Below are 15430 nucleotides of genomic sequence, written 5' to 3'. Positions count from 1 at the left end.
CAACATGGGACATTTCCTCAACCATCAGCACCTTCCACTGGCAGATCATAGGATCCAACTCAAACTGTTATTTAAAAAGCAAAAAAGGAACTTACATGGGGGAGGGATTGCCTTATCACCACCATTTATAAACACTGCTACACTCATATTTAGTGACAGTCGGGTATTCTTGGTAATTCTTTTGTTGTTGTTAGTTGCGAAGTCATGTCCGACCCATTGCGACCTCATGGACAATAATCCTCCAGGCCTTCCTGTCCTCTACCATTCCCGGAAGGCCATTTAAGCTCGTACCAAGTACTTCAGCGACTCCATCCAGCCATTCTCTGTCGTCCCCTTCTTCTTTTGCCCTCGATCGCTCCCAGCATTAGGCTCTTCTCCAGGGAGTCCTTCCTTCTCATGAGGTGGCTAAAGTATTTGAGTTTCATCTTCAGGATCTGGCCTTCTAAAGAGCAGTCAGGGCTGATTCTCCTCTAAGGCCTATTATGCACGGCCGCTGAAACGGTGGCATGGAGAACGAGGAGGAGGAAGAAGCGAAGCAAACCAATTATGCACGGGACGGAACACAATGGTGGCAAAACCCAGAGTATCCGATTATGCACACAGATACTCCAGAGCCGCTTCTGGTTGCGCCCTGGTCCCAGGAAGCTCCACTTTCTTCCGCATCTCGCTAATGTGGCTTTTTCAGCGGCATACGTTGACTCTGCACCCGGTTGCCGCCTGCAGCGTGCATAATTGGTGATTTTAGCCGCTGCCATTCCACCCCGAATGCAGACTTTCCACTCCGTGCATAATGGGCCCAAGACTGACCAGTTTGTTCATCTTGCAGTCCAAAGGACTTGCAAGAGTCTTCTCCAGCACCAGAGATCAAAAGCCTCAATTCTTTGACGCTCAGCCTTCCTTATGGTCCAACTTTCACAGCCATACATTGCAACTGGGAAGACCATAGCCTTGACTAAATGCACTTTCATTGGCAGGGTGATGTCTCTGCTTTTCAGGATGCGGTCTAGATTTGCCATAGCTTTCCTCCCCAGGAGCAAGCATCTTTTAATTTCTTTGCTGCAGTCCCCATCTGCAGTGATCTTGGAGCCCAGGAAAATAAAATCTGTCACTATCTTCATTTCTTCCCTATCTATTTGCCAGGAATTGAGAGGGCCAGATGCCATGATCTACGTTTTCTTGATGTTGAGTTTCAAGACAACTTTTGTACTCTCCTCCTTCACCTGCATCAAGAGGCTCTTTAGTTCCTCTTCGTTTTCTGCCATTAGAGTGGTATCATCTGCATACTTTTAAACTGAACACATAAGTGCATGTGTGTGTGTGTGTGTGGGGGGGGGGGACAAAACGTGTTATACTTCTGAAGGGATGTCATGAGCAAAACCCAAGAGGATCTCATCAGATTCATACAACCACTGCTCAGTGCATTCCCCACCTCAATGGAAGAGTGCTGGATTAAAAATTACATTTTCGCACTAACAAAACAGCAGTGGAAAAATGGGCTCTAGCCTCATCTAAGTTGCAGTCTTGAGGGACAACAACAACAGTAAATGTGCAACAAATGAGCTTTTATTGTGTCCTCCAACAAGATTGTGCGAAAAGACCTGTCATAAGAAATAATGATAGAACAACAAAGTCTCAGATACTTACAAGTACTTGAGGCTGGGAAGATTCTGGAAGGCATCTTGCTCAATAATTTCAAGATTGACTGCCTTCTCAATTTTTCTGTAAAAAAATTCAAAAACATTCATTGTAATTGGAAACTAAAGGACTAGAGATATGAAACTGCTGATCTTCTAATTAGTGTATATAAGTTGTATTCAAAATTAGCCTCCGTACTGGCCTATTGGAAAGTAGCAAATGCTATGCTCATTAAAAAAAAAAAGGTTCAGATCCAGGAAGTTATATGCCTAGAAACTGTTATTAAAGATAGAATTATTAAGCATGTATGAACAAAGCCTGCTGAGGGGAAATCAGTTTGGCGTTTAGAGAAGGCAGTCCTGCTTCATCAGCCTTTTGGAATTCTTTGAGAAGGTTTCTAGGCAAGTGGTCCAGTAGACATTATATTTGGACTTTCATGGGACAGGACAGAGCCTTTTATAGACTAGAAATCTGTTAAATGACAGGAATCTGTTAGCAGAAATAAACAATGAACGGAAATGAGTGGTGGGACCTCACAAGGATCAGTTTTAGAAACTGATTGTTCATCAATGGTTTGGAACTGTGGTGAGCCAAGCTATAATCTGCATGGTGAAAACTACTGGAATATGCAAGAGCTTGACTGTGCATGATTCAAAAGCATATGAAGAATCAGAGGAGATGTGTATTGAGCATAGATAGTTTAGGAAATTCCTGATATTTTTCCAATAAGTCTCCTCCTATGTCCTGATTGTCTCAGTTGGAGACTTCCTTCTCCTTTGCACACACTTCCTCCCTGCTTGCCTCCACAGCAGATAGAACAAATGCAGAACAGCTTGGCGTAGAGGTTAGGAGCCATGTCTTCTAATCTGGCAAGCCAGGTTTCATTACCTGTTCCTCCTTCACATGCAGCCCTGATAAAGCTGTTCTGACTGAGCAGTGATATCAGGGTTCTCTCAGCCTCACCCACCTCACAGGTTGTCTGTTGTGGGGAGAGGAAAGGGAAGGTGATTGTAAGCTGCTTTGAGACTCCTCCAGGTAGAGAAAAGCGGCATATAAGAACCATCTCTTCTTCTTCTTCTAAGCTCATTCTGCACACATATATGTACTTTCACTGTGCTTTTGCAGCTGTATTTTCCTCTGCAGAACAGGATAATCCACTTCTAAAGTGCATTGAAAGCGCATTATCCAACAAGTGCAGAACGGGCCCTCGTTAGACAGTTGAACAACGTTTGGTACCTTTAGGACCAACAAAGTTTTATTTTGTGTGCATGAATACTTCTTAGGCAGTTAATTAGGTCTCTTTGTATATTTGGATATTTAAACTCTGCCAACAAAAGTCAAGGTAGATTGTGAAGATTCCCAGGAGGATTTCTCTAAACTGGCTGAACTGGTAACAAAAAGGTCCCATCAAATTCTACAATCATTTGGACTGAACAGGTAGAGACCAAAAGGAAATAAATCTTGGAGTTGTACTAGGTAGTTTGGTGGAAATGCCAGCTCAGTGTGTTCATGATCATGTGATTGAAAATATGATGGACAATATTATAATGGCTTTGTATTAATGTATCAGATGGTCTCAGCAGGAACACCGCTCACAGTTCTGTTTGCCATATCTTTAAAAAGATATTATAGACCTGGAAAAAGTGAAGAAGAGAGCAACCAAGATGACCTTTTTGTGTGAAGAAAGGTTAAGAAAGCCAATTAATTTTTTCTCCCTTTCCCATATGGTTGGAATGCAAGGCCACCAATAAAGTTGATAAACAATAGCTTCAGAACCGATAAAGGGAACTACTTATCTAAATGAGTCAGGCTTTCTAAGTCAGAGCTTCATGAAACCATGGAGTTTCCTGACGGCCCTGGAAGGGTTTCCCAAATGGGTGGGAGTTAATTAAAAATATATATATTTTTCAAACTTGTTAAACATTTATCAGGTGATATGACCATATATGATCAGCCCCCCCTCCCAAAATGGCCAATGATGGGCCTGGAGGGGTTGGGAAGGGGAGGGGCCATGGGTGGGCGCATGCACAGCTGTGCTTCCCAACCATCTTCTGCTCAGTTGTGCCACTTCTAGGGTTTCTCAAAGTCTGAAGGATGTTTCAGGGGTTTCTCAATGGTAAAAAAGTTGAGAAAGGCTGCAGTGGAATTCACTACCAGAGGAGAAAGTGATAGCCATGTGTACAGATGGCTTTGGAGGAGGTGACACAGATTAATGGAGGATATTTCCATCAGTGGCTGTTAATCCTAGTGATCAAAGGGAATCTCCACATTCAAAGACAGTAAACCTCAGAATATTGATGCTAGGATGCAGCAGCAGGAGAGGGGCGTCGTCTCTAAGCCCAGTTTGTTGACCCACTAAAGCAACTGATTGTCTACTCTGTGAAACAAGATGCTGGACCAGTTGGAACATTGATCAGGTTCTGAAGGTTTCTTATGTTCCTCATTGACCCAGATTTATATGTGAACTTCAGAGGAAGTTGCCCTGTGTGCCTCCAATTACAGTGATTTACATGGGATTTTGTTTGCCCCTGTAATGGGAAAAATTGAGCACGAGGAAAAAGAGACTGGTACTATAAGACTTATGATTGGTTTTTGCACAAGTAAGACATGAAATCAAAACAGGGAAATTCTGATCAAACCAGACATCTTTGGAAATTCAGTCTCATCCTTACTTATGGTGTCTCTATCCTCTAGTCATATTTATTTACTCACATTTCCAGGAGATTGGGAAGGTTGCAGAACACATTCGATTCTATCTTTTGCAAGACATCATTCTGAGAGATTTCTCTGTCAAGAAAATGGAAAGATAAGCCCAAATGACCTCTGCATTTGTCGAAAATGCCAATAGTACAAATACATGTGAACTGCCAGCTTCAAGGAGTTCACTAATTCTGAGCTGACAACCATTAAAAGACAACATCGGCTTAAAAATAAAAGGTGAGCATTTGTAGCAGAAATAGGGAGGGGAAAGTGTTACTGCACTTCGGCCCCTAGTTTACAGGCACAATAGAGTGAGGAGCTCTGAGGTGGCAGAAATCTGAGGTAGCAGAATAGACTACAAAACCTCTGAGTGTTGGATAATGAAGAATAACATTTTTGAATGCTCCCCATGTTGAAAACAACTCTGTATAAATAGAAGACGAGCCTATCAAACGTTCTCATATATTCTCCGTATATTCTCTCCACTTATGGCCCCTTCACCTCCAGATGTGGGGACAGATCCAGGAACCTAGGAAGACAAGGGCACATATTCTCTACCCTATGGGTCCTCCCCTCCCCTTTAACAAGCTGATATCCCTACTGTTTTTCAGTACTGTGGTATAAATACTGCCCTGTTGTGGTGAGAAAAAAACTGATCTTTTAGAGAAGGATTTGGAAGTGGAAAAGTGGTATCACTTAGCCCAAATTACAGCCTCGCTAATTCTGTACAACACTTAAACACCTAACTACATTGCTGGTATTAAGAGTGAACAATGGTAGTGATATTAATGGGAAGAGTGATGACTTCTCTGCATAATCCCTGTATCTCAGCCTACTGAGATGTCAAAGCAAGGTAAACTGGTGATTTTCTTTTTCTGGCAAGGAAGAAACACATTTTAACTAACCATATAAAATGTAAAGGGTGAATGGAAAATGCAAAAAAAGGGGCATATAAATTACCCATTCACACCAAGAAGCACCATTAAGAGGAAGTTCTATTGCTAATTCCACGACATTACACATTATGATGAAGCAGGGAACAGCAGGTGTTTCACAGCAACACAGTATATTTCAAGTTTTTAAAAAAAGCTAAAACGGTAAATTAAACAAAACTAAAAAAAATCCAACAACTTCCAATCCATCTCCTATAAAAAACCCCCCATGTCTTCAAGTTTATGAGCTGTCTCCTGCAATTTACCCAAGCTGAACAAGTGAATGATTCCTACCTCGAATACAAACCCCTCTTAGTGATCATTTTTAGTTCAACCACACTAGGTTTCAAGTAATTATCTTTATCTTACAATGTAACAGGAAAAGATAGTTGTTTACAAAGGGTGGAATGGGGAGGGAAACACCATGGCAAGCTAGGGGTGGGGGGTGGGGTGGAGAAATCAGTGGTATTCAGTGGGCTTTTAAAAAGCCCACTGGAACTGATTTGAATATTGTTTAGATTAAACATATCTCCCTGACACAAATTTCACACCCAGAACTTAATCTTATTTCTTGAGCCTCCCCTGCATTCACTGTCCCTCATTGTGTCAGTATTTCTGACTCCAGACTTCATTTTCTATCTCTCTCCATTAGTCCAGTGATACTGCCCTACTACAACAGTTTACCCAGTGAAAGCAGGGGTGCTAAGACCTTTTGACTGTTCGGCTTTTCCATGACATCACAGCAGCTCACTCAATCTTTGAAGCCCGTTTTTTTGTGGGGAGGAGCCCTACATGCTCAATTAACTGACACAACTCAACAAGGGAAGGTGAGCTGTTCTGTCACCAAAACATCAGCAGAAATTATTAATCAACTGCAGCAGGAATCAGGTCTTCATTGAAATACTTCCTGGTTAACCACCACTCTTGCTGGCTCCAGTCATGATGTGGGAGGGTTCTGTTCTACTTTTTCACTGTAGCTGGATCTTGCTTCCCACCCCATTCAGTATAAACTCACCGGCTTCCCCTACTCCCTATCATGGTACAGGGAGAAGGAAAGAAATCACATTTGTTTCAGTCTCATGGACCATTTATTTATAGCCCAACCACCCACATGGCCCCCAAGGGATTAGAATGTGTGGCTCATCAAGCCTTTGTCTATTAAGTGGAAATGTGCAGCCACTCAGTCCTGACTGAAACGTTAGGGAGGGAAGAGGAAAAGTTTTATCCAAATGTCTCTTGTGGCTAAATTATTTTTTTAATGCATGCATCCTAAAGCCACACGGAATTTAGAAAAGTTGGGAAATGAAAGCAACAAAACAGGGATGGAAACTTCCTCTGTTGCATATCACATTCTTGGTAGAAATTCAGAATTAATTTGAATGAATTATTTCTTAATTTCTAAAGCCTCCATACATTTCTAGGTAACTTCCATAAGCAGTTTTAAAAATACCAGCATTGTTTCTTTAGAGCATGGCCCAGGAATTACCATAGCAACTTGTCTCCCAATTAGCCTTCAGCTGCTCACAATCAATGTGATTAGACAAGGTCAGCTTCAGAACAAATACTATGGATTTTGTTAAAAGGCAACAGCACATCAGAGGAAAAGAGTGGACAATTGAATAATTTTACTCCCAGAGACAAAATACTTTAAAAAAAATTGCACTAAAGTGGATATTTTTTTTGTTAATTGTGTAGAATAAAAAACATCCAAATAACAGAGTTGGTGTACATGAAAAGAGATAAATGTCTGTAAAGGTAAAGGTATCCCCTGTACAAGCACCGGGTCATATCTGACCCTTGGGGTGACGCCCTCTAGCGTCTTCATGGCAGACTCAATACAGGGTGGCCTTGCCAGTGCCTTCCTCAGTCATTACAGTTTTACCCCCCAGCAAGCTGGGTAGAGTGCCATTAAGTGGCAACTGAGTTATGGTGACACTATAGGGTTTTCAAGGTGAAGGATTAAGCAGACATGGTTGGCTATTGCCTTCCTCTGCAGGGTCTGTGACGCGCCGGCCCAGCTCCTTTCCCTGCCGCGAAGCAGGGAGCTTGGGGTGGGAGGAGGCTGGCTGAGAGGGATTCCCTGCCATGAAGCTGGGAGCCTGGACTGGGAGGGGGCCGGGGTAGAGGGCTTTGCGGCAGGGAGGTGGCCGGGGGTGGTGGGGTGGGGGTGGTGGAGCCCACTGAGGGCTCCTAGCGCCCACTGTATTTTCGGTACAGCGGGCTTAAGTTCTAGTAATAATAATAAACCTGTAACAACACAAACAAGGGGATACAAAAAGGGGGGCTGTTTTATCGTGCCATCCCCCCGACACACATGCAGACTGTCCCCAATCTCACTAAAACTAAGTATCCTAAGCAAATCCTAAGCAAAAAAGAGAAAGAAGGAAAGGTGCCGACCAAACATGGTGGCAGGTGGAGTGGGGTTGTTATTTCATTATATTGGAATTGAATTTTAATGTGATTGGCCATGTCTTTTCTCAAAGGTCAGGGAAGATTGCAAGGGAAGATGACAGAAGTGATGCTCGGGGAGGGATGGCTGGGACTGCCAGACTGGGGATGACCCTTATTTTCCCACTTCCGTATGGCCCAGCCCCAGCATACATCCCATTGGATCCTGCATCAAAATATAGAGCATTGATTTCTGATCATTCCCTTGATGCGGGGCAACTGAGGGGGCAAGTCAGGACAGCCCTAGGACTGCCCCTGAAGGGGCCTGATTCTCTGTGGAATGGGGGGGGGGGGAAACACTGATGCAAGCAAATGGAAACCAGAGCCTAATCGATCATGTGGAAGCAGTCATGTTGTTTTTATTCTTTACATTTAGATTAGGAGTGCTGAAATTAATAGCATCTATATATCGAAAAGCCAGTTCCTTGCTACCACTAAAAAATTCAACCCAGGGCAAGGTTATACAGACTTTGTTGGGCTTTGTTTCAGGACATAACAGGGAGGGAAACAAACTTATTCTTTTGTGTCATACACTGTGATTAAGGCAAGAGATGGCCTGGCTAGCCACTAACACCCCCCCCCCCCAAACACACACACACACAATGGCAGCGTTGTCAATACTGCAAAGGAAATATCAGGAGATTTTGAGGGCAGTGCCTGGGGAGGGTGGCATTTGGGGAGGATGCAATGTCACTTTGGGGAGATTATCTAGGCATTTCCCTGAATCTGTGTGGTAAAAACCATGAAGACCAGAGGAAATTCCTAGATCATCACTATGGAAGCCATTTTTTCTTCTCTCTACTCAATTTCTTGAGGGTGGGAGACTGGGTCTGGAGGGGAGGGATTCCCTGCCACATGCAGGGAATTGGGAACACTATGCAATGGTGTTACAAGAAGATCAAAACGCTGCTGAATCAGATCAATGGTCCATCTAACACAGCATTCTGTTTCTCACAGTGGCAAACGGGAGGCCCCCAAAGTCCTATAGAAAGGGCATAGAAGTCAAAGTCCCCCCACTGCTGCTTCCATTAGCAACTGGTTACTGCTGGGTTAAAGAGCTATTGTAAATGTAAATAAGACTCTAGGGGAAAAAAAACTCATGGCCTTCTTTTGCAGACCGGGATGGCAAATGAGTCAATACAGCTATTTGAGTCGATTGGAGAAAAATTATAGTATCATTTGCCATCAGTTTGGGTTTTCGTCATTTTTGTTGCTGTCAATGATAATTTCAGTTCTCTTTTATTTTTTCATTCCCTCTCTATGTATATACCATTTTAATATCATTTACATGGCATTTTTACATCATTTTATGGAATGTCAATGCAAAAAAATGTAAAGTAAATTTTAATGGGGAATTTTCACATATACATGGTACAATTTATTTTTTAAATTGATCACAGAGAAGTAACAAAACTGAAATCAGGATAGTTTCCTTGAATGAGATAGCTTTCGAAATTCAGCGATACATCTAGATGTTTACTGCACCAGCAGTGCTGTGCCAGGCTGCTGCCAGGTGTCTGCAACAGGGTACATTGGCCCACCACTTCCTGCATCCCCACGGGGGACTGTTTTTGGTGGTGCACCCTGTTCGCTCTGGATTTCTGTCTCCAGATGAGGCAGCCAGGCTGGAAAGGTCCTGCTGCATGTGAGGGTGGCAGCGGGGGCAGTTTTTTCTTGTTTAAGAACATGGTAGCAATACCATGTTGCTAAACAAAAAACATATCCCAGGCGGCTCAGCGATGTTGCATGGCACTGCCGAGCCAGCCGAGGCACTTTTTTGTCCCTTCTGGGATGCTGTAGCTGGGGGAGGAGCTGAGCCTGGACAGCACAAGTCTTTCACTGCTGCACGGGACTGCCCCAGGGTAAAAAAGGGACATAAATACATCAACATTCACTTGCCTCAGGGCAATGGAGGGCTTGAGTCGGGCCATGCCTGGGACAGGCCCTACTCACTGCCAACATCATGCAGAACCAGGAATTAGCCCCGCTACCAGACAAGTGGTTAAGCAGGCTAATTCCCATGCAGAAATGGTCCTAGAAAAATGTGCTATTGACACAATATGTTAGAATGCTATTTTCTCTACTGTTATTATTACTGTTATAATTCATTCATTATAATCACTGAATGTGATGTATTGTTCTGTCATGTTCTATGTGAACCGCCATGAGCCTTAGAGGAGGGCGGTATACAAATGTAATAATAATAATAATAATAATAATAATAATAATAATAATAATAATAATAATAATAATAATAATAATAATAATACATCCTGACCTACTTATGGTGGCAGGATCAGATTGGCCACAATTGCAACTGGGAAAATCCCAGTGGGCCAGCTGCCTGGGTGGGGGGTCAGTTTCTCCTCACTCTCAGTAATTGACTGGACTTTTCAAAGTGACTGGACTACTTAAAATTTTTCAGATTAAAAAATGGCAACCTTAGCAGTGTGACTTCCTTATGAAACTTTTGGGGTGCAAAGAAATTAATAGACTCAATTTTTTGCTCTGCTAATATCAAAAGTTTGAAACAAACAAGTCATGAAAGTTTTGAAACAAACAAGTCACTCTGCTCTTTGGCAGCAGCTGTGAGTTATTGGCAGCAACAAACAAAAGATCAGCTCCATTTTGTTATTTCTGCAAGGAACTGTACTAGTAGCACAATGGTCAAGGTCTCTCCCCACTGACAGGCCTTAGTGAGAAGAAAACAGACTACCAGGTGCTTGATTTGCTGATCAAAAGAGTGATGGAATGAAGGAACAATTAAAAAAACTCACAACCTTGGCTTACTTTTGCTTCAATAAGACAGAATGTTATCATCAATGCTGCCCTAGAAGTCACTTTTACCTATGGTCGAGTTTGGGAGCCGTGTAACTGAGAACCAGCTTGCTGTAGCGGTTAAGAGCAGCAACCATTAATCTGGAGAACCAGGTTTAATTCCTCACTCTCTTCCACATGCAGCCAACTGAGTGACCTTGGGCTAGTCCCAGTTCTCAGAGCTCTCTCAGCCTCACCTACCTCACACGGTATCTCTATTGTGGGAAGAGGAAAGGAAGGTGATTGTAAGTCACTTTGTAACTCCCTTGGGTAGTGAGAAGTGGGGTATAAAAATCCAGTTCTTGATTCCAGCAGGGGCCAGCATTGTTGATACTTACAGATAGAAGACTAGGCTCAGTTTTACCAGTGAGATGATGATATGGCACAGATATTTGCATCTAATTATTATTATTGTATCCTGTCTCCAAAGAGTTCAGGCCCAAGGTGGCTGACCTGGTTTTCCCATTCCCATGAGATCTTCATAATAATTTCATGAAGTAAGAAACTGAGCAGCAGCAGTGTGTTTCATTGCAGAGTGGGGATTTCAACCCAAGTCCCCTTGGTCCCAGTTCCAGATAGATTAAAACTGAATCCTGGAAAAAATAGAGTTTAAAATTGTTTACATGCAATGGGATAGTTTCCCAGTCGTCAAACAACCAATCATTGACTGAGTGACTGAGCAACTGAATCAGCATTCTTCTTGAAAAAGTGTTATGGTCAGAAAGAGGAATGGGGCTGGAGTTCTTATGTTGTGGGTTCTGATCCAGTGGGCAACGACAGTGTAAACCTCTCAAGATTTGCTAGAGCTATTGGTAGACAGTTCAAATAGGTATGGATCTGGCCCCCTGGCTTCCAGTTGACCATTTATCTATCTGTACCATCTCTGGTGTTAATGGTGGTGGAAAAAATTTGCAATGTGCAAAAATATTTTTTGTGGGGGGAAAAAAGCATAAAAGGCTGTTGTCTCCTGCCTAAGAGACAATGCATATTCAGAGTCATGAAAATTCAGCAGTATGCTTATTGGCCTCAAGATAGAGAGGGAGTTATGCATAATTTTGAGTAATGTAAATGAAGAGTATAACACAGAAATCATTGCTCTTCGAAAGGACACCCTTGTGAATGTGAGACCACACTGTTGATATGTGCTTCACTGTGCATTTCAATATTTGGGTCAGAGGCATGGTTCTCCTGAGGATGTTCATGAATGCACAGTTTTTGCCCAGCTGAATAAAAGAAGGTTGGGCCACAATGGCTGCTTAAAACAGTACAAAAAAGAACAATATTAAGTGGAGACAGTGGTTGGTTAAATTCCGTAACAGCCCTTAAGAACTTTAAGGTAAGTTACCATTGAGTGACAATTATCACTGAAGAGGCATAGAATACATATCATTCCCGATATTACAACAAAAAACTCCTGAGTTCTGGTACTTTCCCACTCTTCCTATTTTGCTGTTACCATTTTAATTTGTCATTAGTGTACACTTTTGTATGCTAGTGTTTCCATCTACCAAGATTCAGAAACCTTTCCCTAATTTATAGCATGGGAGCCAGCATGGTGTAGTGGTTAAAAGCAGCAGCTTCTAATCTGGTAAACCAGGTTTGATCCCCCACTCCTCCACATGCAGCCAGCTGGGTGACCTTGGGCGAGTCACAGTCCTGTCAGAACCGTTCATGCAGAGCTAAATCTAAATTTAAACACTGCAACTCATTTTTTAGAAAAAAAATAGATATTTTGGATTGACTGGGTAGCTCATAAATCTTTTAGCAATTGAATCACACTTTTTGTGCTGAAACAAATTTAGACTTGTTCACTTTCTGTTCATCACTTCCTTTACAACAGTGGTCCCCAACCTTTTTATCACCAGGGACTGGTCAACGCTTGACTGAGGCCTGGGGGGGGGGGATAGTCTTTTGCCGAGGGACGTCACTGCGCCCCTGACTTCCTACTGCCTGCTGGGGGCACTGCCAGCAGCAGCTGTACAGTACCACGCCAAGGAAGAGCCCCAGCCATGGCGGCCTCCGGAGAGCACCAAAGGTGAGCTGGCGACACAGTGGCAGGGCAGCACCCGAGGCAGCAGCCGGGGAGGAGGACGAGGAGGAACCGCGGCCCGGTGCTGAATGATCTACGGACCAGTCCTGGTCTCTGGACTGGGGGTTGGGGACCACTGTTTTACAACATTCATCCACTCACTCAATCACTCACTCACTCACTCACTCACTCACTCACTCACTCACTCACTCACTCACTCACCACCACCCTCCCTTCTTGCTCAGTGTAGTTTACATATAACAAAGAGGAAGTACATATTTTCCAATCCTGCAGAGATTCAAAAACTAATTAAAATATCCCTATTACCATATCAAAGCCTGAGCTCTCTTGCCCTACTGCTGAATGGCCTAAGAACATAAGAGTCCTACTAGGTTACAACAAGGGCTCAGCAACCTGTTTCCCATGGCAATTTCCCTGTTATGGCAGATCCCCATTCTGCACAGCAGCATCTGTACTGGGCTGCCGACAGTTCTATGTCAAGGGGCAGTTTGCCCAGCCACTTCCTGTAACCCCATGGGGGACTGTTTTCAGTGGGAAACCCTGTCAGCTGTGGATTTCTGCCTCCAAACGAGGCAGCTGGGGCAGAAAGGATCTGCCATGGTGGAGGAGGGTGCGGGTGGGGGGGTTCTTCTGTTTAGGAACACATTAGCAATAATGCATTCCTAAACAGAAAAAAGAATGCCCCAGATGGCTTGGTGGTGTTGCAGAGCTGCCTTGGGCATTTTGTGTTGTTTCCAGGGCACCATACACAGCTCGGGGGGGAGCTGGGCTTTGAAGGTCCAGCCTTTCCCTGCTACACAGGCCTGGGCCGATATAGGCCCAGATGGTGCCTGCACCAGGGAAGGGAACACTGGGAGAATCTGCGTTCCCTTGCTGTGGTGCAAATAAGGGCCTCAATCTGGACAGGCCTGAGGCAGGCCCAGGCTGTCACCAATGTCATCTGGAAGTGGGGATTAGACCTGCTGCCAGATGACAACCTGGCTTTTTTTCATCATGCAGAAAAGGTCTCAGCATATCAACCTTTGTGTATATGCATACAAATTTGTGACTATAGTACTGGTACACATTTAATCTTGTTCACTGTTTGTACATTGTCAACGTTGGCATATTAATATGTATTATATATTTTACAATGAGGATTACTTAGTTCAGCAGCTTTATATCTACAGGCTAAATGCAAGGTCTTGTCGTGGTTCGGTCCTTGGTGGCTTGGGAACGGGACCGAACCCCGCCATCAGAGGCGCCCGCGATCACGGAGGTAGGGCATGGTGATCATAGGCAAGCCGGCAGCTGGGCGCCCCACCCGATCGTTGAGGTGGCAATGGCCGCTAAAGAACCTCAATGTCCCCCTCCACCTTTTGACAAGGGCCCGGAGATGGCCCTTTGTTCCAGGAAAATGGGCCATCAGGAACCCCGGAAAACCTCGCATATGTGCATGAGTCATGATTGTATCAGCATGTTCCCTCCGCAAGTACTGGGTGGGGCAATACAGCCTAAGGAGGTGGGTTTTGTATAAAAGGGAGCTTCCACCTGGAGTTCGGTGGAAGCTCTTACTCCATACCAGCGGACTCCACGTTGCTGAAATAAAGCTTGTTCCTGTTGTATCGTTCACCAGGCCTGGCGTGACGTTTTCTTCAAAGGGGCACCCTGTTTTTCAGTTAGCAAGCGGGTTCCCGACATCGTAAGAGCTTCCCACCGAACTCCAGGGTCGGCATCGCATCCGAGCGCTTATCGGGACGGATCCAGAGATGGCGTTTTCAAGCAACGGGGCGGTCTCGACCCCCACGAACCCCGGGAACATGAGTTTAATGTCCCCGGGAGATTTCCTCCGAAAATCGGGGGGCCAGGAGCAGCTGTCCGGGACCCCGAGACCCTCGGCAGCGGCGGCCAAGGGGAGGCGCCGGGCCATGGGCTTCCCAAGCACGGCGGGGAGCGCGCCGAGGTCTGGGGGGTTGGCCCCAACCTGGGACACCCAGCTGAGGCAGGCGCTTCGCCCGGTAGGACCTGAGGAATCCCTAGAGGACCTGCGGCGGGCCATGGCGGACTTGGCCAGGCGCTTGCAGGCAGCTGAAGCCCGTGAGCAAGCTCGGGCCGGGCCCGGGGGGACTGGTAATACAACGGCGGAGGGGATCGCGTCGAGTGAGGACGTCTCCAGCGACGAGGACGAGCCCGGTACTGGTGAGCGGGCCCCAGACCCCGACCCGGAGCAGTTTTCAGTCCCGAGTAGGCGAGACGGCCAGCGGAGAGGCGAGATAGCAGAGGATCTCGGGGGAGCGGGTGAGCCGACGGGGCGGCGAGAGCCGGACCAACGCAGGAGCGACGTGCAAGGCAGGGAGCGGCACGGCGTCGTTGGGCAAGTTGGTAGCCGGTGGAGCGGAGCAGGACGAGACGGCGGACGCCGAGAATCCCGGATCCGGAGGGGGTCGGACTACTCTCCAAAACGTTCCCCCCCAGAGCTTAAGGCGCGTTTCGACGGGACGCCGGACGACCTCCCGCAGTTCCTCCTCCACGCGCTGACGCATGCCCGGAGGTATGGAGACCGGTATGAGGACTCCGAGGACTTGGTCTGGGGGGTGGCATCGTGTCTCCAGGGCAAGGCGGGTCAGTGGTACCTAGGGTTGGCCGAGCGCGGCGACCCGGCAACTCGGGACCTGCAGGACTTCGTGGTCGCGCTCCGCCGACGATTCCAGGACCCCCAGGCTGAGGACAAGGCAAAGAGTCGGATCAAGGGACTTCGACAGGGTACTAGGGGGGTTATGGACTATATAGACATTTTCCGGAGGGAAGCAGGCAAGGTGTTCTCCTGGAACGAGGAGACCCAAATCGAGTACTTCCGGGAGGGCCTTAA

At 45.5% G+C, this 15430-nt stretch overlaps 1 protein-coding gene across 4 annotated transcripts in view; it reads right to left on the bottom strand.

The window, feature by feature from the left end:
- The window catches only part of FSHR (follicle stimulating hormone receptor), a 133042-nt gene that overhangs the window by 55263 nt on the left and 62349 nt on the right, over positions 1-15430 (bottom strand). For all 4 annotated transcript variants that reach the window (XM_077334928.1, XM_077334911.1, XM_077334918.1 and 1 more), the window contains 2 exons: positions 4348-4422; positions 1645-1719 (listed from right to left, as the gene is read on the bottom strand). In XM_077334928.1, the coding sequence (XP_077191043.1) occupies positions 1645-1719; positions 4348-4422 (150 nt within the window). The remainder of the gene's footprint in view (positions 1-1644; positions 1720-4347; positions 4423-15430) is intronic.

Source organism: Paroedura picta, chromosome 1 (genome assembly GCF_049243985.1).
Source record: "Paroedura picta isolate Pp20150507F chromosome 1, Ppicta_v3.0, whole genome shotgun sequence".
NCBI classification, from domain to species: domain Eukaryota; kingdom Metazoa; phylum Chordata; class Lepidosauria; order Squamata; family Gekkonidae; genus Paroedura; species Paroedura picta.
This window is presented reverse-complemented; position numbering and strand designations above follow the sequence as displayed.